Genomic DNA, 25,574 nt, shown 5'->3' with positions numbered 1-25,574 from the left:
CTTGTACTATTTTTTTTATTGTATCTCAGATAAGATGTTTAAGCAAGGATTCTGAAAACGATTTGTCAGACAGAACATCGACCACAGAAGGCCACTGTCTAAAAATAAGTCATGTTTCAATCTGGCTTTTGGTAGTTACCGTTCTAAGATGGCCGCCATGGTCCGCTGGCCCAGTCCTATTTCTACTTCCACTTTAACTCGGCCTGCCTTCCTGTGTTGTTGTTTCTGTAGTTTGCAGGGTGGGGCAAATATTTGTGCCTCAGGTGGCCTGCCCCGGAACCGGAAGAGCAAGGTAGTTTGTTTTGGAAGAGGCAATGAACACACCCGAGGTTGTACCGCTATTTACAGGAAGAAGGATCACGGTTTTCTGCGGGCTGAAGCTTGTGCTGTGTCTGGGTGAGGTAGGATGCCTCCCCGTCCGTTAAAGGATTTCTACTTCCCATCCTGGTAATTTCTCTTTTATGACTAGTATGACTAATTAGAACATACCGGCAGATAGCACATTTTTTTCCAGTTCTATCGTGCTCTCATTTTGTATACAAAGCTGTTTGCTTTGTCTTTGTTGATGGTGATTATTATACAGAGTTGACAAGTTTTCAATTTGCTTATGTGTGACATTCGGATGTGTGGAGTGTGTGACCTTAACAGGTTTTTTTGTAAGCCACTTTGAGTGACACTTTATTGAGAGTACAAAAGGCAGTTGCGTCCATATCAAAATGCATTGGTCTGTAAGAGTTGAACCTTTTTCATATATGCAGTGTTTTGAAAGGGACCTTAAAAGCCACAAAACGCAAACCGTGTTAACAGTAGCATATGAGAAAGGACACTGGGATGCATAGAGCATTCATTGCTTAAACTGAGAGCCTATTCTGTTGCATCCTCGTTTATGGAGATAAGAGCAACGGGGAATATCCGTGTTCAGAGCATCGGGGACCAACATATTAGCTTCTGGACCAACCGTGACTAAACTGACACCCTGATACTGAAAGTACACAGGTTGTGTTAATAGTAGGGTTTAGGAATTCCAACCTCGCCATTTCTTCTGCAAATTTAGTGCCTCTTTCAAAAGAATTGGGGAGTTCGCATTGATAACCTACGTCTAACTACAGCCTTTACACTGATAAATCACAAGGAAGCCAAGTTAGTGTTTGGGGCACAGCGGCTGTTTCCCTTTTACAAACCAGGAAACTCATAGTACCCTTTCTCTTGCCTCCTGTCTTCAGCCTTTGTCTTGGCTTTCACACTTCCCTCACCCATTGTCACTGCCATGCTCTCTGATTTTGCGTTCCATCCGTCTTTTCTCCTATACTGCTCTGTTTTCATCACTCGCTCATAATCTGTCACAATTGCATTTCTCCTCATTCTTTCTACCCTTTCTTTATCCTCCATCTTGTCTGGACCCTTATTACCATTGACTTATTCCGTTGTTCAACCTTCGTCTTTCTATGTTTCATTAGCTCTTTTCCTCCCTCCTGTTCATTCCTCTCTTCTATCCCTGTAATTCTTTTTTGTTTCTTCATCCCCTCTCACTCATGTGCTCACTCGTTTCCTCACTCTCGCCTGCCCTCAATCCCCTCCTTTGTCTCTCCTTCCCACTTCTGTCAACCCATTTCCTTAATTTAATCTTCCTGCTCATTTTGTCTCTTCTTTCCCACACTTCCCTCCTTTTTCTTTCTCTTTCTCTCTCATCGTTCCAGTTATAGTTACTTTCTTACTTCTAGCTCCATTTGCAGCTATCTAATCCACTGCAACTCTTCTCAGTCCACGCAGTCTCTCTACCCTTAGTTCTCCCCCACCACTTTTTGTTTGTTTTGTTAGTCTTTCTCCCTCCTCATCTTGCCTCTTTCTTCCCTGTGCACCACTCTGGGCACGAGTCGGGGTACCACGCGGGTGGACGGCATCCCCCCACTTATTTTTGAGGGTTTTCCAGGGTGGACGCCGTCCACCCTGCTCAATCAAAACACCGTCCACCCTTACATAATAGGAGCGCACACAAAGAAAACAATGCATTTTCGAGTGGCTGCCGGCTGAATCCGGAGGTTTCTCGGACTGCCGCAGGGCACCACGCCGGTCACCACGCCCCTGCACCTACCAGGTTCACTGCTGCCAGGGTAACCAATAGACGCCGAGATCTTCAACCAATGGATGGGTCGGTCTGCAACTCGGCAGTCCCGCCATCCTACAACATGCTCTATATTTTTCCGGCTTTCCTGCTTTAGCTCCTTTGCGTTTTCGGAGCGAGTGACCCGTGACCGGATCCAGATATTGACGCGGCTGCACTCCATGCCTGCTGCTTGACCTGCCTCCGCCTCCCGCACCAGACTTCCCTGCTCGAGACTCCACTCCCGGCCTCAGCTGCTGCCTGCCCTGCTCGAGACTCCTCTCCCGGCCTCGCAATTGGATACAATCACAAATATTAAAAACTCATTAAACAGACACTCTGATTTCAACAGGAATTTCATTTGAAGTGATATTTGTGTAATTTTTATGGGGATTAGTAGCCCATTCACCATGTGCAACCCTTTCTTAGGAAAAAAGTACTAGTTATTTATTAGTTCCAGAAACCTATTTAGCACCCACTGCAGAGACCAATGTGCAATCTGCTGGCATGGCGAATTGTGCCCTTCATAGCTCAGTACTTTAAGCATCATAGCGCCGGGTACCAATAACATTTCTTAATACAGTGCCGAATTCGACATGAAGCTTTTTAGGGAAAAATGGTGCTGTTATTACTCTACAAAAATGAAATGCGTGTATTTCTTTGTTAGGGTTGGCTCTTTGCCATTTCTTTCCATTGACTGTTTAACAGGACTACACAGAGTTGGGGTATGCATGCTGAATGGTTGTTCCATACAATAATGCAACCTTTAACTTGCCAGTGTTTGTACCAAACAAGGTGAAAATACTTTCAGTCCACATTTTTCGTTGGTGATTTTCATTTTTCGTGCCATTACGAAGGAATGCTGACTTTGTGATACACGTTATTTCCAGTATCACAATTCTCAGTTTCATCCCATTATGGTTTCCAACACAGGAAAGCACACTTTAAAATATTGTGCTAAAACACACATTTGCCTCACAATTATTTGTTTGATTTTCTTTCTTTTGCCCTCTTTCTCAGTAGATGTCTGCCGATCTCTTTATCAGTCTGTCTCTTGCACCAGACTCTGCTGTTTGTCATTGAACCGCCCACGTGAGAATACATTACAGGGTACTGTTTATACCATGAAGGACACAAGGCAAGCCTAGGCCAGTTTGTAGCTGCTTAATGGAAAACACAGTCCTGGACAGCTGGAGAGGTGCCATATTCACCCCAATCCATAACAAGCATTGGCATAGCGAGTAGGCCTCGTTTTTGGGTCTTTATAAGTGTTTAGTTATGCAGAACAATATCCTTACTGCAACAACATTAACTGTTGCATGGCTAAACACTTATAAGGTCTCAAAGGTGAGACCTATTGGCTATGTATACTATGTGTACACTATGTGTACTTTCAGGGAAAGCAATATTTATTTCTTTATTTCTAGGTTCAAATGGTATCCGCAATCTTAAATTGATAAAGAAATGACAAACAAAATAGCACCTGCGTCATTCCACTGGCATGCGCATTATAATGCATGTACAAACCAGCCGAGTAGTTGTACGCCAAACTTCATCCATATTTGGGCTGCTAATTCCTCCATACAGGGACCTTAAGTCACAGGCTTAAGTACCAAGCAGCTTCAATTGTTAAGTCTTGCAATATATGCAAATAATAGATCTGCCTTACATGTGATGTCACTTCCTGTTGTGATGTCACTTCCTGTTGTGATGTCACTTCCTGTGACCACGCCTACCTTGGAGAGTCCCCCCACTTCTTTTTTTAGGACTTGTGCCCTGGCACCACTTATATCCCTTTTTGTCTCCCTAGAGTGCTAAATGAAAACATATTATGCTCATAAATCATGTTTTTTATTTATGGCTGACAATTATGTGATAACTTTAAAATGTACATGATAATATAAATAACAAAATATGCAGCTTCTTAAAGCAACAACTTTGCTACTCTAACTTTCGTTCTATCTGGGCCATTGATGTTGCAGATGCTATTTCTGCTATGATATATTTATTGCATAGCTATGAAAACTGGATGTGCATTGCAAACAGTGGTCAAAGTGGGGGTATCTGAAGGGTGCGACCTGCCCATAGTTTTTTAATTTAAGAAGAACAGTTCCCCATCGTTTTGTGAAAAGACGATTGTGCCGGGATGGTAAATTCCGACAGTTGAAATGCTTCAGCTGTAGGTTTATGACAGAAAGTCTCCTGTGCGGTGAAATCGAGGGAGAGGCAAACAGGTCAACGGGCCTTCATGCTAGGGTACCTGCTTCCCTGAAAGAAAAAATGTAAATTAGCGCAACTGGTCAATCTCCAAGTGTAAAGGATGCTTTGAAGCCGGAATTGGCTTTAATTAATGGAATCACTTGAAGCTTCATGATGACCTACACTTATTCTTTTTGAGAGGTACTGTAAGGGAGCTACCAAGCTAAGCTGTGGAGTGTGTACTTTTTAAAGACAGTTATAAAAAAGAAATGCTAAAATCTATATTTTGGAAGCATTTTGTAGTAGCCTATCTTTTCCTGTGTGTAATGAAAAGTTTAAAATAATGACTTGTATGTTACTGTGCTTTCTGTCGGAGACTGTGACCTCATAGCACTAAACATACACAAGTCACTAATCCCACTGCACCAACCAGGGTTCAATTTTGTGGCTCTCTGGTGCAGTGCATTTACTAATCCTACTCAATCGCAGCACAGCCTTCAAGCCTGCAATAGTTTAATAACCTGAAATGATGACAACCTATTTTATCAAAGGCTTGCTGTCACACTTAAGCCACCTGTAAGAACTATAAATAACAAGTATTCCTTTTACAGTGTTTAATGGAACTCCGCTTAGAAACCTTGAAAGAATGGAATATTGAGTTGGCATTAGACAAATTTGAAGTCATGACCTGCAAATTATTTGATTTCTGTTGTGTGTTTTGTATTCTCTTAGACTTTTTGCCAATAACAAAAGAAAAGGTGGGGAGCAAAGAGTGCAGGGGATATGGTAATAAGGATGGTAGTGCATCTGGACAGATGAAAGATTGCTTTAAAATATTTATATTGTTGCCGTTAAACAGCAATACAAAATCATTCGCCAACAGTGACACACAGACAATGGTCAGTAAGTTAAGTTTGCATAAACCTAACAATAACTAAAGCCGCTTTAAAAAAAAAGGTTTGGTTTACACCTTTCAGTGTTTCTTTCACTGATAAATTTATCGTGTCTAGTTCCTACCCAATCAATAGCAACTCTCTGTGTGTCTGCCTTGCCCAGGGCCGGACTGCAAACTGAAAGCAGCCCTGGCAAATTTTGGCAGACCAACCCCCGTCAGGCACGTAGTGAGCAAGCACAGCCAGCGAGCCCGACCGCTACTATGGAGATTTGGGGGGTTTTCTTCCCAAAGAAAAATTTGGAAAATGACAGACCAAAATGGTGAATTTTACAGCACATTTTTTTCATTACATATTCAATCGTATCAACTTTCAAAGCGCAGTAAATAGTAGATGATGACATTAAAGAGCACCAGGTTACCCACCCAGTCATATGTACCCATAGACATTCTTTCAGAGAGCACAAAAAATAGACACAAGTAGTGTATCAGAGAGAATAAAGTAAAAGTAAGACCAGCCCCCCCATATGGTGTGAAGCGAGCAAGCACAGTGAGCAACCACTACTAGGGGGAGTCAGAGACTTAGAATAAGGAAACTTGTTGCTGTATGGGATGCAGACCTCTACTTCCAAAGTGGAGATTTAGTAAAATGTACCCCGTTAATGGAATCTCATAAAAAAAATGCCTTGCATCACTCCATAAAATTACCAAGTGGTATGGGGCACTAGTCAACTCATGAGTGGGTGCACTATCCTGGCCTACTAGTAAACCAAGTAATTTACTAGGGAGGATGCAAGTGCCAGTGGAAAACAAAACACTTGTGTAAAAAACAAAACACACTCGAAAGCCCTGTTGTCTGCTTAAAATATATTTTACGGTACAAAAGGGGATGGTAATGGCGGAGCATCTGAACCAATCGAACACTCACACCCAGTCAAAAGATCTGGGTTTAATCCATCACCGTTCTTTAGCCCACTCTGCCACCCCAGTTCAGACAAGGCTATATGCAGATCAGTCTGACCCTGTGCCTCATGGGAACAGTCCAGCCCGAACTGCCAAGCCATGCCTTCCCTGGAACGGAAACAAGCTTCCGAGGACCGGTTTCTGGCATTCCAGCCGTCTTCAGCCCGGCTAGCTTGATTCCAGTGGCAAAGTGAGCAAGGGACTCACGTCTGAGCATACCCTGCCACACTTATGGCGGCCAAAAGCTGTACAAAAGGGGGTGGTAATGGACTGAGCATCTGAACCAATCAAACACTCACACCCAGTCAAAAGATCTGGGTTTAATCCATCGCCGTTCTTTAGCCCACCCTGCCACCCCAGACAAGGCTATATGCAAATCAATCTGACCCTGTGCCTGATGGGAACAGCATAAGCCAAAAGTTGGGGGCTAGTGCTGAAAAGTGTATTTCAAGCAGACTTGCTGACCCTAACCTTTGCCCCAGTTACAGCCCCCAAGAGTCAAGCTTGCATATAAGGGGTCCCAGTTGAAACAAATCCTTGCGCACAGAAGAAGGAAAAATTTCAGGCAAAAAATACAATCTTTACAATTCTTTTGTTGACTGATGTTTTAATTCACATCCTCAATTGCAGATTAGTTGCTCAAACATTCATCAAAATGAATACATTATTCTTGAAAGAAGAAGGAAAGTGGAAGTGAGGGGGTCAAAGTAGTGAGGGTGGTGTGAATATAGAAAAGTTTCAAAAGAAATCACAGGTGGTCATTTATACATTTGAAAAAATGATACCACAGGGGCGTATTCACATTGCCATTCAAGTATTTCTATACAGATTCTCATTCTTTTGAAACTTTTCTATATTCACACCACCCTCACTACTTTGACCCCCTCACTTCCACTTTCCTTCTTCTTTTGGGCATCAAGAATAATGTATTCATTTTGATGAATGTTTGTGCAACTAATCTGCAATTGAGGATGTGAATTAAAACATCAACAAAAGAATTGTAAAGATTGTATTTTTTCCCTGAAATTTTTCCTTCTTCTGTGCGCAAGGATTTGTTTCAACTGGGACCCCTTTATATGTAACATTGACTACTCAGGTCCCAGTGCAGTTGGGTCAACCCTTATTCTGTAACAACCCCAAGAGTCAAGCAGCACAGCACAGAACCACCAAAGGGAGCACACAAGTCGCGACATGTATCCTGCCTGCTGGCTCGGAATATTTCAGATGGTCTGGCCCTACTCTGAGTCGGAGTCTCGACTCGGGCACACACACGAACAACAGACAACACCTGACGGCTGACCCTGACGAATAGAAAACCCATAATTTTTACAGAAGCTGACCTGAGCAGCTGAGCTCATCAGAGTTTGAGCCTGAGGTCAGTGCTGCACTGCTGGGGGCGGCTGGCGGCCCGTGGTGGGCCGTGGAAGGAAGGAACCAAAGCAGGCAGGCCTGCTCACAAATAAATCCACACTCAGGGGCCAGAAATGGGGCAATGCTGATGCGGCGGGCTGTGCAGAAAAAGCCGCCTCGTTTTAGCGCTATGTCGTTCACAGCATTTCTGATGACATGTCATGTTACAAAGGCAATGGCAAAAAATAAAAGTGCGCAGACATGCTCTGAAATTATCTCTCCAATAAGCTACCTGACCCCCTTAAATGACTATGGATTATGGAGCTAATACAAACATAAATGCACGCTTCCTGTCCCACTGTGGTGGCCCTCTGGTATTCAGCTGAATGATGAATAATTATGCAGAGGTATGAAAGTAAGACCCAGATCTCCCAAACACAGATCATACTCTGTTTAGTGCAAACATCACCAGAGAAACGCCTATCATTCTAAACGAGAACATTGATTACTTTTCAAGAGAATATATTAATAATTAAAGGTATAATTTAAGATGGCAGAATTCACAGAAATAATGCTCACGTTACGTTTTTGAGAATTTCCGCATATCCATCTGTACTATTACTTTAGCTGTCAAGGCCCAGTCTGTCAAGACCCATTCATTTGCAAATGAGAATGGCATGATGTGTTATTTTCTCTTTATTTTCTGGGAGATCAAATGACTTGTCACATGGGTTTATGTAATATGTGATAAGGAAATGAGCAGATGATAATGACCGCATAATACAGCTATCTGAATTCAACACACAATTATTACCCGTAATATTTATTTCCAACGCGCTTGGATTGAATTTCAGTTAAAACCAGCTTCCATAGCCCAAGGACACCACAGATGTTGCTTTAACTTACAAATTCAGGTTGTAAAGTGTCTCTCCCGGTAGAGGACAGTTATCAGTGAAAGCCAGTGGTATGCTACATTTGTTTACTTTTCCCTCGACTTGCAATTCTCTTTAGTAATTGACTTACTAAAGAGGCCTTGCTAGTATACCTGTCTGCGTCAACTTTCGTAATTTTTAAAACAGTTTCTCAGTTTACAGTGAAATGCAGCATACATCTGTTCCCGTGGTCTCAGGTGCCTGGAACAGATCCAGCTGGAGCTCAGAGTTGTCCACTAGGGTTGGTCAGAATCCCTGCCACTCACCGCATGTTCTCGTGTGGCAGGAAGAGAACAACTATTCTGATACATATATGAACCTATTTCTCTGGGAAATAAAATGTTCACTTTATCAAAATGAACGTTATAGGACTATTGATAACAATGCACACAGTTGCCCATGTTGTGTTCACCGAGCTCAGGTTTGTATGTACCAGAGCAAATGGAAAATCCAGATCAGAGAATACCAAGTCGATCAAAGGTTGTGCTTTGGAGTCAGAAACTGAGAATCAAGCCAGGCATGTGACGTTCACGACAGCAGGGAGGAGACTGCTCTGCCCCTCCTGCGGTTGCTTACATATACTTCGGTCCTACCCGTTGACCCCGTGCTCCTACTGCACCTTCTGCTGTGCATTATCTGATTGCAAATGCAGGGGGGGGGGGGGCTAGAAATAATTAAATTATGGGGTGGCGAGAGAGGGCCTTTCGTCGTCACTATCTCAGTCTTTGCTGCTGGGTTCTGGAATCGGGGGTTAATTAAGCGCACTTTTTATTGTGTGAGGCCCAATGCGCATGTGTCACCACCAACATCCGCGCCCGCCCCACCCCCCTAAGGTGGGTGAACTGCGACTAAGAGCAGGCCTCACAGACGTGGTGGAGACATCTGCGCGCGTGACACAACCCACCTCCTAAAATGGCACAGCTGCTCCGCCTCCAATGCATTATTTATCCAGCACTGACCAGCAGAGATTGATTAAATTCATTAATTGTGCTTTTTTTCGTACGGAGCGAGGGTAACGCAGTCACGCAGCAGAGTACAGAGCAGACAGACAGTAGTGATTAAGTGACTACTGTACAGTGTACAAAAAATCGGCCCCATCCCACCCAGGAACAATACCGGCCCCCACCCCTGGCAGCCTACTGTGGAATTGCCCGGTGCCCGGCATTGTCAGCCCGCCCTGGCCATGCCCTCAAAATGATAAAAAATGGCGTTGAGCAACAGCATGGGGAAAGTATGATTACCTTGCACAGACTATTCATGCAAAGTGGGGTGCAAGGGAAGGGTACTGGACTCGAAGAATTGTGAAGAAATGTGAAAGCTATCAAACTGCTGCTATTTGTACAACTAGACAGGGTGTAGATGAAGAGAGCCAAGTTAACTGTAATGGGTGACAAGGTGAAAAGTGGGTGACAGAAAGTAGTGACAGATTACACAAGAAATGAGTATTCACACTGGACTGATTTATTTTATTTATTTATAACAACATTTGTAAAGCGCGAACGAAGGCCCTAGGGCATCTCGGCGCTAATAACTGCAATGTTTCACCCACAAGGGGTGCTGAGGTAAAGAGTCAAGGATCATAGGTTAAAAAGCCAGGTTTTAAGATTTTTTCGGAAAGACCAGAGGGAGGTGCTGGCCTTGATAGAGAGAGGAAGAGAGTTCCACAGCTTCGGTGCCGCTACTAGAAATCGTCTGTCACCCCAATGGACCGTTTTGGTTCGGGGGACCACCAGATCAAAGGAGCTGGAGGAACGCAGTGTTCTGGAAGGGCAGTAGGGGGTCAAGTTCTGAGTGAAGAACACTGGTCCGGCATTATGTAAGGCCTTATAGATCAAACACAATGACTTGAACTTGATCCTCTTCTTCACTGGGAGCCAGTGAAGTTGCCTTATGATGGGAGACACCGGTTGGTATTTAGAGGTTCGCCATAGTAGCCTGGCGGCCGCGTTCTGGATGGCCTGCATTTTCGACAACACTCTCTCCTGGGCACCTAGGAACAGAGCGTTGCAATAATCTAGGGTGGAGAGAACCAGGGCGCTCACCAAATTTTTGGCGGCATTTTCGGGCAAAAAGGGCAGAATTTTTTTAATAAGCCGTAGCTTGTAAAAGGCTGAGGAGGAAATCTGGTTGGCATGTGGTAGGAAGTTCAGATGGTTGTCGAACAAAGCGCCCAGGTTCCTCACCTTGTTGACCGGTTCTGGGGGCTGGCCCATGGGTGAGGGCCACCATAAGGGGGACCACTCCGGGGAAAGATTGCCAAAAATAACGACTTTTGATTTATCAGAGTTTAATTTCAGGCAATTATGGGCCATCCAGCTCCCAATTGCCTGCATACCCTGATTAAACATGTTGGCTTTTTGAGGCCCGTCATTCTTGACGGAGAGGACCAGTTGGGTGTCATCTGCGTAGGATGTTAGGCTCATCCCATGTGCTCTGATGACCTTGGCAAGGTCCGACACATAAATGTTGAAAAGTGTCGGACTAAGGGATGAGCCTTGGGGAACTCTACATGGCAGTGACAAGGGTGAGGATTCAAACGGTCCCACAGTTACAACCTGGGTCCTGTTAGCCAGGAAGGAGGCAAGAAGATTTTTTGCGTTGCCTCGGATGCCTATACTCTCGACACGGTCGACCAAGGTGGTGTGGACGACCGTGTCGAAGGCAGCCGATAGATCCAGTAGGATCAGGACAGCTGTGCCTCCCGCATCCCGAATGGATCTAATATCATCCGCCGCCTTGACCAAGGCGGTCTCGGTTCCATGGAATAGGCGGAAGCCGAACTGAGATTAGTCCAGACATTTGTTTTCCTCTATAAAGAGAGAGAGTTGTGCGTTCATGATTTTCTCCACTATTTTGGCTACTAGTGGAAGACTAGCAATGGGTCGGTAACTTTTAAGTTCTTCTTTATCAAGGGTGGGTTTTTTGAGAAGCGGTTTTATGAGTGTTTTCCTGAGGGTATCCGGGTAAGTGCCTGTAGAAAACATGGAGTTGCAGATTTCAGTTATGGCTGGAAGAACTGCTTCCATGATAGGCCGCAGAACCTTCATGGGACAGGGGTCCAGGGCTGACCCCGATTTGATGGTGGATGCGATATTTGATACCTGAGAGCAAGATACTTCTCTGAACTGATGAAACGTAGGTCCGTCAAGGTGGGTGGGGGACCTATGGGAACGGGTTGAGGAATTGGCAAAGATCCGATAGATGTCGTCAACTTTGCTGAAAAAGAACTTTGACAAAGCATCGCAAAGAGCTTGGGACGGGGAGGTGTGATATCCACAGAAGAGCCTGCTAATTGTTTAGTGGTCTCATAAAGGCATTTGTGCGAGTTTTGAGCGGCTTCGATTTTGTTACAGTAGTGCTTTTTCTTAGCGTCAAAAATAAGATTTTTGTATTTAGCTACCGACTCTTTATACAAGGATTTGGCTTCCTGATTATAATCTTTCCGCCAGTGTCTCTCTCTGTTTCGACACTGTTGCTTTTGTATGCGTAGTTCATCCGTATACCACGGGGCCGAAGGGGTAGATCTATTACGTGACCGTTGTTTAACTTGAACCAGGTCTTTGGCTGCTGAACCAACCCAGTTGTGATATTGGGAAGTAGCAGTAGTGGGGTTTGGAGATAAGGTGGGGAAGGTATCATTGAGCATGGTTTTCAGTCTGCATTCATCTATGTCATCCCATGCCAAATAGGGTTGGCGAGGGTTGGGGTTGGAATTGTTGACCTGGGAATCGTGTATTAGTAATGATGTCAGGATGAGGTGGTGGTCAGACCAAGTTAAGGGAAGTATTTGTGTGACTTGGAAGTCTGTGGCATTGGAAAAAATGCCATCTAGCATGTGACCTCCTTCGTGCGTGGGAGAATGAACCAGGGGAATAAGGCCGAAGGTAGCCAAGTCGGCTGATAGCGTGGCTGTATCGGGGTTGTCAGGGGCATCAAAGTGAAAATTAAAATCACCTAGAATGGTGAAGGAATTGTCAAGTGCAGACGTTTCCAAAAAGGACCTGAAAGAACCAATAAAGTCGTGTCTGGGCCCTGGGGGGCGATAAAGGAGGATCCCTTTAAAGGTGTATGAAGGGGACAGTTTAATAGCAAATTCTATGGCTTCGCAGGATGTCTGTGGAATAGTAGTGAACCTTACAGTATAGGTGTCACGAGCGATGATGGCAATACCACCTCCTTTTTTCTTGGTTTGCCTATCTAATCTATGGGTGGTATACCCTGCCGGAACGGCTATGACTAGGTCCGGATCGGATGCTTGGCCCATCCATGTTTCTGTCATGAACAGAAGGTCTATTTTATAGTCGTGGATCAACTCGTGAATGTCTTGGCTATGTTTGCCAAGCGAGCGAACATTCGTGAGTGCTATAATATGGGATTTTGTGGAGTGGTGCTTACCACCCTGGGGTTTGCGGATAGGAGGTATCCTGGTGTGACAGCCAGGGCAATAAGTGACAGAGTTAGTGAGCAGAGAGTTTGGATGGGATATGATGCATGTTTGACTGGTCGTGGGGCGGAGACGCTGGAGCTGGGCGGCCGAGTAATATATACGAGGGGGCCAGGGGGATGAGCCAGGGGGGGTGGCCCTAGGCCCGGGCCAGGCGCAGGCGGGCTTGCCTTTGGCGTGCCTTCGGCGCGCAGCCGGCACGGCCGCTGCGCCCGCCCGCTGCGCAGCCGGGCAAATCTGTTGTTTTTATGCATGGTTTGGGCGGGAGCAGGAGGAGGGTGGGAGGGGCGCAGAGCAAACCGGCCAGCCTTCCCAATGAAAGATGGCGGCCAAAGTGATCGTGAAAGCTTCCCAGCACCTGAGTAGAGCGGCGCTGTGGGAAGAAATGTACAAAAGCCTCAGCGAATTAATCTCGCATTGAGGTGGGGGGGGGGCGGAGGTGTAAAATAGCACCTGATTAAAATATAATACAATTTTTCAAATAAACGGATTAGTGATCAATCGTTTTTTTAAATTGTCAGGATAAACAGAGTGCAAGTAAACAAGCAAACCTCCGGCTTCCGCCTCAGAGAGATAAACATCAATCAGCTACTGGGTTTGTGAGTAACGTCCTTTAAGTACCCTAGGAGGGCGGGAGGGGCGCTGAGCAAACCGGCCAGCCTTCCCAATCAAAGATGGCGGCCAAAGTGATCGTGAAAGCTTCCCAGCGCCTGAGTAGAGCGGCGCTGTGGGAAGAAATGTACAAAAGCCTCAGCGAATTAATCTCGCATTGAGGTGGGGGGGCGGAGGTGTAAAATAGCACCTGATTAAAATATAATACAATTTTTAAAATAAACGGATTAGTGATCAATCGTTTTTTAAATTGTCAGGATAAACAGAGTGCAAGTAAACAAGCAAACCTCCGGCTTCCGCCTCAGAGGGATAAACATCAATGATGGGAGGATACCTCTACAAGGATACCTCTACAAGACAGGAGAGTGATGTGAATTGATGAACTAAGAATGAGGGGCAGAGTTGAGATAGTTGACCGGCTGACTTGGGGCAAATGATGTGTGGCAGCCAATGGATATTAGGAGCGGAGAGGGACTATGAGGTGAAGTGGTATAGGTGGCAGATGAGGAGGGAGCAGAAAATAGGAGGAGTAACAGGAAAGGATTTGAGATGCATGACAGAGTGGTTGAAATTAGTACATAAAAGGAGGGATCAAGCACAGGACCTGTAACACAGTAGATGGCATAGCTCACAGGAAGAGGCAGGGTTGATTTACTGAAGAGCGGCGAGCTTTGGTGTGTAGAGGGGATGGTGCCATAAACTAGAGGGGGAAAAATGTAGGAAGAGAAGGACCGAGACAGGAGTGGGATCTGTATTAGGAAGCTTGAATTTTAGCAGGGGATCTATGATGAGGGCTAGTAACAGAAAAGGTTGGGAGACAGTAAGTGACAGGAGGATGATAGGTATATGTGATAGGAAGATGTAAGTAATAAGTGAAGATATTGTGATGGCTTTTTGGGGGTTGAGGCGTTTAGCAGGAAAAAAGGCTGGGCCTTGTCTACTTATGAGAACTCTGGAATGCCATCCTACCTTGATCCGTAATCTTTAGACATAAAAATTAGATAATGATTTCTGTATTCTACATTCTTGTTAGACATGAACAAGCTTCCCTCTGTGGTATTCCTATGCTCGTTCACCAGCACAAGCAGCTAGATTATGCAGCTCTTGAGCTTTGGGTCTACTAGAAGCGGTGACTGATTATACCCCGGTCATGCCTGGGCACACTGATTTGCTACTAGGGCAGTTTCCAGTTTCTAGCAGCCTGTATGACTGGGCTGCCCTTGGCCACTTGGTGCTACTAAAAAAGTATCTCAAAAGCCAATTTCCTTTGATCCGCATCGGAAACACTTCACTGCTGCAAACCAAGACCCATGTTTCTTCATTGCTCGGTCAGCAGCACAGTGTCTGTGAAGAATGCTGTCAGCTTATTAATTCATCATTTAAGAACACACCAGTAGTACAACAAGCCAGTATTCACCAGCTCGTTATGTGTCCAGTCTCCATTGACAGTAAGTAATACAAACTCCTTTTTGGAGTATTTCATAGCATGTAAATGCATCCACTCTGTTTACTACAAGTTTTCTGGTCAGAGAAAGCTCAGTCACCGCCTTTGACCCCTGCTACTTGTAATTAATGTATCCAGTCAGAACCCACCAAGTAGGAAAATATGCACACAATTGAAGCATGAACAGTGCGTCCTTCGGAGGAAATGCAATTATCAAAACATTGTGATTGCGTGGTTTACTGCTGACAGTTAAAGGTTCAATAACGGAAAATGGATTACAGCTTCAAAATAATAGGTTGTTCAAAGGAACTCTGGGCAATTGGAAAAATGGGACTGCCATGGCTTCAGGCCCTTCTTCCATATGTCAATATCAATACAAAAAGACCTGGTCTACAAGGCACCTCTCTTAAGGCCAAATATATAAGCGGAGGTAGGGATTTACAACATTTATTTCCCATGTACTCCTCTCTTTTTTCCAATACGAGGTAGTAACCTACCGCTTTATTGCCTTCAATTAAAAAAACAGTTTTTACAGATGGCAGTCACCACACTCTATTACCCCTGACCACTTTACAGGAGTATTGATGTGAAAAGTGCATACAAATTGAACATCACAATCAGAAAAATAGTGAAAGGGCAAAATGACAGCCCACGTGCGCACCACTAATCGAGCTCGCTGGTTGGTACTCTCCAGCTGTGCCCACTTTTTTCATCATTGGTAGCCATCTTGCCTTAAAAAATAATAAGTGTATTGTCCAAAACGCGTATGACTGAATATTTGAGAGCAGGAGCAGCCCCTGTGAGTCCTTTGGTCAGGGTTGAACCAAGGATTTTATTGGAAGATAAAAATTTAGACTGGACTGGAGCTACATAGCTAACAAATGTATACGTGATTGGTTAATCTTTATAATTAATACCGCTAAGCGGTTAAGTGAAGAATTACTTAAGGAAATTCTGGAATTAGAAGAGAGTATCAAACTAGATACTACTCTCACGGACACCAAAGACCAACTTTTAAGAATTCAAGAGGACCTTAGTGATTTGGTCTGATTTCTAAAGCAGTGGCACCCTGGAAGTATATTGTCTATTGAGTGGAGTGTGACCTGGTTGTTTCTTTTCCCTCTGTAGCTCCTTGTTGTTTTCCTTTTCCCATATGGCCTATGTCTAATTCCAGTGAGGACTGTATGGCATGTACCAAAATCAGACTAGCTGTCTTATTTATTTATTTATGATATTTATAGAGCGCACTGTTACCCATGGGTGTCCTGGCTCTATGTGAAATCTCTCCAGAGGGACCAAGCCAAGCATAACGTTTGTTTAACTATTCCGTAAACAGCCAAGTTTTTAAAGCCTTTCGAAAGATAAAAAGTTTTAATATAGCTCTAAGCCGATGGGGAAGCTTTTTCCATGCTTTGGTAGCATTTGCCACAAAGCTTTTACAACCCCAGGTGGCCTTTCTGATAAATGGCACATGAGCCAATTTGGCATCCGATGAACGTAATAATCTGCTTGGCGTATACCAATAAAGGCGTTCTTTTTGTAGGCCGACCCTACTCTGTAAAGAGCCTTGTGGGTACCAGGCACATCGCCTTGAACATAGTGCGCTTCCTGAGTGGCAGCCAGTGTAGTTTTCGAATCTCATCCGCTATTGGGGCATATTTGGGAATGCCCAACAGCAGTCTAGCAGCTGCATTCTGTAAGAGTTGCAGCTTCTTCATTGAACCTTCCTGAATGGTGAAGTACAGACTTATGACTTTTCATAGTCTGGAGCATTCTTTTGGTGGCTTTTAGTTATGTGATTATTCTAGCTAGTGCTGTGTAGTATGCTTCTTCAAAATTATTTCACTATTGGCATCTGAGCACCACTAATCCAAAATCAAGACTGTCATTCGAGCAGTATGTGTTGTTACACTGAGAGGGTATGGGTTCAAAAGGCTATTAATTCTGTCACATCAAAGAATGCCTAGCCCTTTGGAGCCAGCATTCAGTATTGAACGGCCTCTGCCCGAGAGACCTTTTACTTCAGACAACACATCCTCCAAACATAAGATATCAGATATGTTATAAGTGCAGGTCGTTCTGACACCCCAGACACCAGACTCCTCTACTAGTGCTAAAGTCAAGCCCCCCAGCTCTCCCCAGTTACACGTCATGCTTAGTTGCGCACGCATCCAGGACAAAGGTTTCTGCTGACCCTGCAGAATCTCTCTATGTATCCACCCACCTATGACACTTCTGTGACATTTCCTGCACACACCTCCGTGTACGCCCCTGTACACGCCTTCTTTTACGCACATGTGTTCTTATCTTCTCTCTTTTCACTTGTTACGCCTACTGTATTCATTTCCATTATACAGTTTTACTATATATAATGTGTGATGTTAATAAAATGTTGAATATCCCTTCCTGAACCTTAGTGGTGATGGAACTCGATGTCCAGTACCCCGGGATACTTAATTAAAGCCTGTATGACTCAGATACCACGGACTCTGCCTCTCATTTTTGAGCTATCCTTATTGTCATGTAATGTATAGAAAAATAGTCCGGTAAATATATTTACCACACTCGGAGTAATGAAGATTACCGGTAAGTAACCGGGGCAACTGCAGTTAGCCTTGAACAGTCATGTTCTGCAAACATCTTAGAGCTATGAAAAGATTCCTAGGCCCTCCTTCCACTTGCACGGTATTAAACACACATTGCAAACCTAGAAACACCTTTATAGAAATAACTTAGAAACGCACACCCAGCCTTAGTACCTCCTTCATGCTGCACCCCAGCTTCTTCCCCAAAGGCTAACCTGCAGAAATATTCCTCACTATGGCAAGACCCAGACCATTCACAAGTTTTAAGGTACCTCTGTAGTGGTTTCAATAGCAAGGAGACCCTGCTTATTACAGTATTAAACTCATCTGCTAACGCCCTTCTTGCAGACAAAATACCCACAGCGCTAACTCATTCGCTGACCACTTACCTCAACAAAGCTATGCCTAGATGGATTGTTTGAGTGAATTAATATTTTATAGCAAGATCTTCAACCAGTAGCTTTGCTGTTGATGCCTACAGTAGATGTTCGCTCAAAGTGTTTCTGCTTCTTCGCCACAACTGATTCTAGCAAACACCGCTGGGCTGGTACTTGCTCATATTGGTTAAAATTGATAAACGCTGATTTTCCTTGCTGTAGGCATTCATTGGATGCTGGCGAGATTCAAATTGAAGGCCTGTCCCCTGCATCTTCTAAAGTAGCACTGTTGAATACAAATTGAATTAATCTGAGCCACCAGTCATTACCCACTGCACCCCAAGCTGCCCGTCACCTCAGATTACACTCAGCAATATGCAAATCCAGTTACCAGTGGCTGCAATTAATTCCATCCATCTCCTCCTTGTTTGTTGCAGTTGATCGTCAGCCAACACTGCTGGGAAGTATTGACTGCTGCGGACTGTGGACCGTAAGCATAATCTTTTGTATTTAAACAAAAGTCTTAAAAGGGGCTTCGAACCCTCTCCTTAATTACCTATACTTACCATTGGCTAGCTCCCACATGGCTCCTGTGTCACTTTACTTACCATTGGCTGGCGCCTACATGGCTTCTTCATCACTTTACTTACTATTTGCTGGCTCTCACGTGGCTCCCCCCTCACTTTACTTACTATTGGCTTGCTCTCACGTTGCTCCGTCCTCACTTTACTTACCATTGGTGGCTCCCAGGTCGCGCCCTCCTCACTTAACTTACCATTGGCTGGCTTCCACGAAGGCACCTGCTTCACTTGTTTAGTTTGCTGGTGAACGCCGCATCCGTAGTCCTTGGTAGAAGCCTTGGCCAAGTACCACTTCCGGTGGCCAGTGTCCGCACGCCTGCAAAGTTACTTTTTTATTTTATTTTGAAGTGTAGCACTCCATTAGAGTGCAATGTTTGCAGGCTGTCTCTGCGCTTGCATTTGTACATGCATGTGACACCCAACTACATCCATTTATGTTGAGGTGTACAGCAAGAAAAAAATAACGTGTCTTGACTTTCATCCACACTTGGCTTACATGTTTCTTCCTTTAGAGAATGTAGGAACATCTGAACGCCATGTTGTCCCCTGCTTGAGTCTGCGTGTGCAGTTCTCCCATTTGCCCATCTAAGCTCCACTGCTGAAAGGACACCCTGGAACATGTCATTTCGGTCCTTTTATTTACTCACAGATGCTGCGTTCTTTAGGGATGGAGTTGTCAAACAGATTGCACTTCTGTTGACCGATTGGCAAAGGGCCTTAGATCTAAATTTACCCATCGTATATTCCCGCTGGGACCACGAGAGAGCAGAATCTTTTAGTTGCTGCGTCTTTGTCATCACAGCTGAAAATAGGTTCTGGTCTTAAACGCGCGTTTTTAATTCATGAATAGGCTATCTTAAACAACATTTAAATCAAGATGGGTTTTGTGCACCACTACAGCAGATCACGTTTCACAAAACTGGAAATGTACAAAATGCATATAATTAATACTTGACGCACCACTTGTTTTCCATCTTGTGGAAGATTCCCGCAGTTCTTTATAATAGCCCATAAAACAAGCACTGGCAATGTCAATAGATTTCGCCTATGCTAAGTCTACTAGCTTTATCAATGTTTTTTTTCACATTGCACAGCAGCTACTGTGTACCATGGCTTAAAGTAAATAAAAACGCTGTGAGACAGTCCAAGCTGGCCACGCCATAGCTTTTTTTTTTTACTTTAAGCCATGTTGCACAGCAGGTCAACTGCTGTCGACCATGTAAAAAACTATTGACAAAGATCATAGATGTTGTATAGTCAAAACCTGTTGGCTTTGCTAATGCTTGTTCTGTTAGAAGCTTTACTTTCTTTCTTTCACTCTTGGGCCGTTCTAGCATGCTATTGCTCTATTGCTGGTAAGTAGCGGGAGAAGCTTGCAAGTTTCAGAAGGAAATATTTTCATTGAAATGTAGGCTTCACAAAATGGTGTCCATGGTGCCATTCTATTTGAAGTTTTTTTATCCTTTAAATGATTGACATGACGTACTTTGATTAATATGTCAAACTCTGTTTTGATTCTTTCTGCAGGTGATTGATAGCTAATAGGCTAGTGCTGACTGAGAAGAAATCTTTATGGCACACTGAATTCACCAAAGGTACATTTGAAGGTTTTTAATAGTTTTTTTTGTGTGTAAGAGTTCGTAAAAATGCTGGAGGATGGGGAGATTGTTTATTATGGGATAAAATGTGTGCCGTGCGGGTTGGTAGGAAGCAATTATGTTGTGGGTTGTTTTTTGCATGCGTATATGTAAATTGAAACAATTTGTAAACAAATACAGGCTCCGACTTCACTGGTACATCGACCTGTTTTACCCATTCAGTACCTATTTTGAACTGCAATAAGTCAAACTTTGCTTGTCAAAGATCAACCAGAAAGCAACACCCTGCTGTATGCAAGGCTTACTGGTAGTGTTTCTGGGGAAGTGAGGAAAGCGATATAAACATAAATCCACAACCCATTTAATGTATTTTTGTAGTTCCTTTAGACAACACAGCACAATGCCCCGCAGAGTCAAGCTCGCCGAGGACTATGTAAGAGAACACAAAGATTTGGCAGTGGAAGAGGTGAATGGAAGAAAATTGTTAATCTGCAAGTTTTGCAGAGTGCGTATCCCAATAATAACTGGGAAGACTGCAAGCCGTATTACAGATCATCTGGCATCAAAGACCCACTGGAAGTTGTCTCCAGGAACGCACCGGAGGTAAGCATATTTTTTTTTTCTCTTCTAGTGAAATTGTTTGCAGAACGTGTCTATAGGATGTGGTTTGAGTAAGGGTTCAGGATGAGACAGCAGATGCTGATTATGGGCTTAAATACTTGGCAAACCAAGATTGTCACAGCTGTTGCTCATACATATGACTGATGAACCTCTTCTACAACCAGTATCTGTACTTAAGGACCCAAAATGCACGTGGCTTCTTGTGGGTACTTCCAATTATAAGTAAAATAATGCTCAGGAGTAGTGCTACTAGTGTCCATGCGATCTGTGAGAGTTGCTGGTAGTTTATGGGGCTTGGTGAGTCAAAAATGGGGGGGAAAAGCGAGCACAAATTTCAGTCAAATTTTAGGAAAACTAATTTACTATTTTTGTTTTCCCAGCCGGACCCAGAATAGCCCTCGCAGAATCAAGAATGCCGAAGATTATGTAAGAGTAAATCCAGATTTGTCAGTGGAAGAGGCAACTGGAAGAAAACTGTTAATGTGCAAGTATTGCAGAGTGTCTGTTCCAATTATATCTGGAAAGACTGCAAGCAGAATCAAAGATCATCTTTCATCAAAGACCCACTTGAAATTGAAAATCATGTACAGTTCTGATGATGATCTTGGCCAGGCACCTGTGGCAGAGTTGACCTGTTTTAAAAGAGAACACGAAGAAAAAGACTTGGCACATGAATTTACTCGTGCTTTAGTGCAGTCGGGAACCAGTTTAAATCAGGCCGATGGTCCTATTGGAGATCTCTTCCGCAAATTTGCTCATGCAGGAGAAACAATACCTACATGTTCTGAAATGTACTGCAAATACCTACCAGAGGTTTTTCAAACCGATCTTGAACACCTTGCTGCATTAATCTCTGATGGCGTAAAAATTTCTGTCACAGTTGATGAGACTGCAGAGATGCACGGGGATCCAGCTGTGGCAGTCCTATTCACATTTTGTGATGCAGAAAATGGGTGTGTTCGTCGCACTGTTATGGCTGACCTGGATGTTGTAGAGACTTGCAACGCATTATCAATTTCAGCAATGCTCCAAAAGGCGCTTGAGAGGTTTCACAAGAGCTGGAGTGATGTTATATGTATTGGCAGTGATTCTGCTACTTATATGAAAACGTTATGTGATGATCTAGGAAATAGTATGCCTGATTTCAAGGCTATCCAAGTGCGAGATCCTTGCCGCTTACTGGATGGTGTGTTGAAAGCAGCTTTAACTTCTTCAGAACTAATGAGGAGCACAGTTGACTTTGTAGTACATGCTGGTACACTTTTTCGGTATGATTGCAAGCTAAAACAAAAATACTTCTCGTTTTGCACTTTGTATGGCATGACTGGGAAAGCGATCCCAACTGTGTCCTCACGCTGGTCATTCTCATTGCTGGATGCAGTTAATGCAATACTATCCATGTGGCGACCATTTACAGAATTTGTCCTAAGTGATTCTGCTGGCAAGAAAAGTGACTTTCTTCGGGCACACATAGATAATGATATTAAAAAAAATACAGTCTACTGCATTCTCCGGTTTTTACAAGAGAACATGCCTGCATTACATGACATAATAAAATCATTAGAGTGTGAAAACACATACATCTACCAAGTTTACAACGCGGTTGGTGTGAAAGTCAAACGTTTACTTGAGGAGAAGTTGGGGGACGCTTTCAATGACTTTGGTTATGTAACATGTGCATTGCTAGAGTGTCTGCCACTTGGACAACAAAGAACTGTTGAAGAAATGTTCCGGATATATTATTCAACATTGCATGATAAATGGCAGGTGATCATGTGTCGTAATCTCCCGTCAGCAACCATGTCTTTCGAAGTGAACGAAGCCTCATTGTGGTGCTCGGTGCAAGTTCTTGACCCCTTCCATAAGGGAGATATGCCTCCGAACTTTGAAAAATATAAGTTTATTTTTGATTGTTTTGATAGCAGAGAATGTATATGCCATCAGTTTAATGAATATGTTGCAGAGGGCATACCCGAGTATGACCATCTACAGGTGCATGAATATTGGTTGGCAAAACGACAACAGTGGCCTGAGCTGGCTTCGTGTGTGTTAAGTATTATTGCCCTTCCAGTTTCCAGAGCCCATGTTGAAAGGTCCCTTTCAGAGATACAAGCTTTCATGGGAAGGAATGATCTGGAAAGGATGAGTAGACAGTCACTAAAAAGGTATTGCATGATTTATTACAATCATCTTGATTTGTAGGATTATAAATGCAGTACTTCCGAGATCGTATTTGTTACATGACCACTTGTGGCCAGATGAAACTTTTTCCTGGGGGCCTCATAAAAAGTAGCTCTTAATCTCCTTCAAAGACATGAATTAAGACCAGGCTCCTTGCAAAGGATTGACTAAGGCAAGCTTCTTTATTTTGAAGTGTGCCTAGATCTATAGCAACACCTATGTTTTGATGACACACTATTCAGCGCTGGAAGTGCATTAATATTCTATTAACGGCACATGTAATTTAACCCTGCGCACTATCTTTTGAGAGTTGATAAATTAAAGTTCTTGAATGAAGTCACCGCTCCTGTGTTGTAATCTGTGCTAGTGAGTCGCAGGAGTAAAGGGGTTTAAAGGGCGGAGGGAAATAGAGGTTTATGTTGGTGCATGAGGCAAGGTTACTGAAGATTGTGGGGCACCTTGGATAATTTTGATTTTCAAACAAATTGGTAAAAAACTGAGAGCATGGGTAAGACTTCTATACATTTCAGCTACTTCTGCTAAGAAGGTGAAGTTCCTGTGGTGTTACTTGCTGCTGGGTAGGGTCTAAGATGGTTGAGAGTGTCATGGCTGTGAATGTCTGGAAGGGATCTAGGTACCATTAGCGAATGTAAGAACATAGATGGAAATATAGCAGTGGGCAATCAAGCATGCTAAATTGGCTTTTGCTCTGTACTGTGACACACTGTGCATATTGTACTTTTGATCAATCAAATCTTCCAAATCAATTTCTTTACCTGGTTCCATGGATGTTATGGAAGGACCTTTCCTTTGAATACCCTCCAGGTGGGTTCTAGGAGACTTTGTAAGTATGCTAATTCATAATCTGTGTACTACAATATGGGGTCCTACAGGATAGTGTTGTACACCAGCCCACCTTAGAATTGTCTCTTATCGCTGAATCTATGTAAGTCATGGGGCTTGTACTACACCTGTAACCTGAATAACCTAAATGACAATACTGGAGAAAGTAATTTTTAGTATGTCACAGATGCTCAAGTTAGTAATACCGATCAATTGGGCTTTTTGTTCTGGCAGACCTACATTGCATAGATTGATAGTAGCACTTAATTGATCGAATTCTGCTGTTTTCTTCTGTTGTGGGCCTGCTGGATGAATAATTGTTTCTTTTCCCAAATTCTGAGCTGCCAGGACATCCGTGATATTATGCATTTCCTGATATCCGTATCTCCACTGCTTTGTATTTGTTCCAATTTTGTAGGTTATTAACCCATGCTAAGGAGACCAAACACTGCCTCCCTGCTGTTCTTGTCATCGACCCCGAGGCTTGCCTTACCTTTGATAAGCATCCAAGTAGGGCGATTTACGTCCCCTTTAGGAAGACTGTCCTTATTCTCTCTCCACACAATATTGTATTTTTGTGCCTGACAGCTGGGTGTGAATTTGAATACACTGCTAGATGAAATGTCACCTTTTGAGGTGCATTGAGGTTAAACTGAGAAGCATCATATTTTCTTACCTGCCTTTGTGGTGAATATTGAGATTAAACCAGTTTCTGATTGCACCAAGACTCTTTTGTATTTGTATCTGTTGTGCAGGAATGATGTGTTTGGACTCTTGGTAACTTTTGGGAAGAATTTGGATAATCTGCAAATAACCTGTGGTTGGGGACTGGTTTCCTAATCTGTTTATTTTCGATGTGGCATATATTAAGATAGGCACAGGTAATATACTTATATGTTATGTCTACGCTCCTATACATACTTTCTTAAGGTCAAACCTGTGCTGAACTTTTTGATTTCCTGTTTCTCCCGTAAAAATTTTTGAATTTGCTATTGTAGTTAACTGTACTGTTAGGTTGCTTTCTATGCAACTATTTTGTTGGCTCAAGAACCACTCATTGCTACGTCCATTTCAGAGCCTGTGAACTGTCCGCGAGAACTGTTCAAAGTAGTCAACTCTTTCCTTTCCCCCAAGGCAACTAAAAACATCCTCACTCCTCCTATGGAACTTTGCGATGGCTTCTAAGCTTCTTTCATAGGAAAATTCAAGCCACTTATGAGCAATTTCCTTGATGGAGTACCAGTAACCAAGCATCACCTCACACCTCTTCCTGCCCCAAATTCTCTTGAGGAATCTGCTGTTGGACTGGCAAGGTACAAGTCAGGCTCCCCTCTTAACCCCTGCCATCCACAGTCTTGCTACACCAGTGGTGAATCCCTGTTTGAATAGGCTGCTCATTTATTCTAATGACCAGGCGCGTGTCCCCTTCAGCTGGAAACGTGCTCTTCTGCTCCCACTACTGAAGAGGACTTCAGCCAATTTCAATATCTTTAGCAACTTTGGACCCATTGCAATTCTGCCCTCTGTTGCTAAACTTCTTGAGAAGAACATAAATAGGAAGCTATCAAACTTTCTGGAACCAAAGCACTTGCTACATTACTTTCATTCAAGTTTCCATGCTGGATAAAGCCCCAAGACTGCTCTACCTGAAGTCTCAGAATACATCAGAGTTAACTTTGATTTAAACACTCTGGTCATGGTGATGCTTCTGGATCCCTCCTCGGCATTCGACGCTGTATCTCACGCCATTTTGCTGGAGACACTAGATAAGATCGATGTCAGAGGTCGAGCCTACATTGGCTTAAACCCTTCATTAGCGGGCACTATCATGCTGTCTTCCTTACCCCTTTC

The 25,574-nt window shown here is 43.6% G+C and overlaps 1 protein-coding gene across 2 annotated transcripts; it reads left to right on the top strand.

Moving 5' to 3' along the window:
- Positions 1-262: 262 nt before the first annotated feature.
- Positions 263-24,444, top strand: LOC147746504 (uncharacterized). Of its 2 annotated transcripts, XM_086952273.1 has the most exons (5): positions 293-447; positions 18,337-18,389; positions 20,008-20,075; positions 20,457-20,681; positions 21,080-24,444. In XM_086952273.1, the coding sequence occupies exons 4-5, from the start codon at positions 20,479-20,481 to the stop codon at positions 22,899-22,901; spliced, it is 2,025 nt and encodes a 674-aa protein (XP_086808399.1). In that variant the 5' UTR covers positions 293-447; positions 18,337-18,389; positions 20,008-20,075; positions 20,457-20,478; the 3' UTR covers positions 22,902-24,444. The 2 variants fall into 2 exon arrangements, with proteins under 2 accessions (XP_086808398.1, XP_086808399.1); XM_086952272.1 differs by lacking the exon at positions 18,337-18,389 and having other exon boundaries at positions 263-447.
- The last annotated feature ends 1,130 nt before the right edge of the window (positions 24,445-25,574 follow it).

The sequence above is a fragment of the Lissotriton vulgaris genome, chromosome 1_1, assembly GCF_964263255.1.
Source record: "Lissotriton vulgaris chromosome 1_1, aLisVul1.2, whole genome shotgun sequence".
Lineage (NCBI taxonomy): Eukaryota > Metazoa > Chordata > Amphibia > Caudata > Salamandridae > Lissotriton > Lissotriton vulgaris.
This window is presented reverse-complemented; position numbering and strand designations above follow the sequence as displayed.

Bases quoted from the DNA above. Each gene is read 5' to 3' on its own strand.
- LOC147746504 (XM_086952272.1), top strand. From the start codon at position 20,479: ATGCCCCGCAGAGTCAAGCTCGCCGAGGACTATGTAAGAGAACACAAA. The intron at 20,682-21,079 runs GTAAGCATATTT...TTGTTTTCCCAG, and splicing joins TCTCCAGGAACGCACCGGAG to CCGGACCCAGAATAGCCCTC.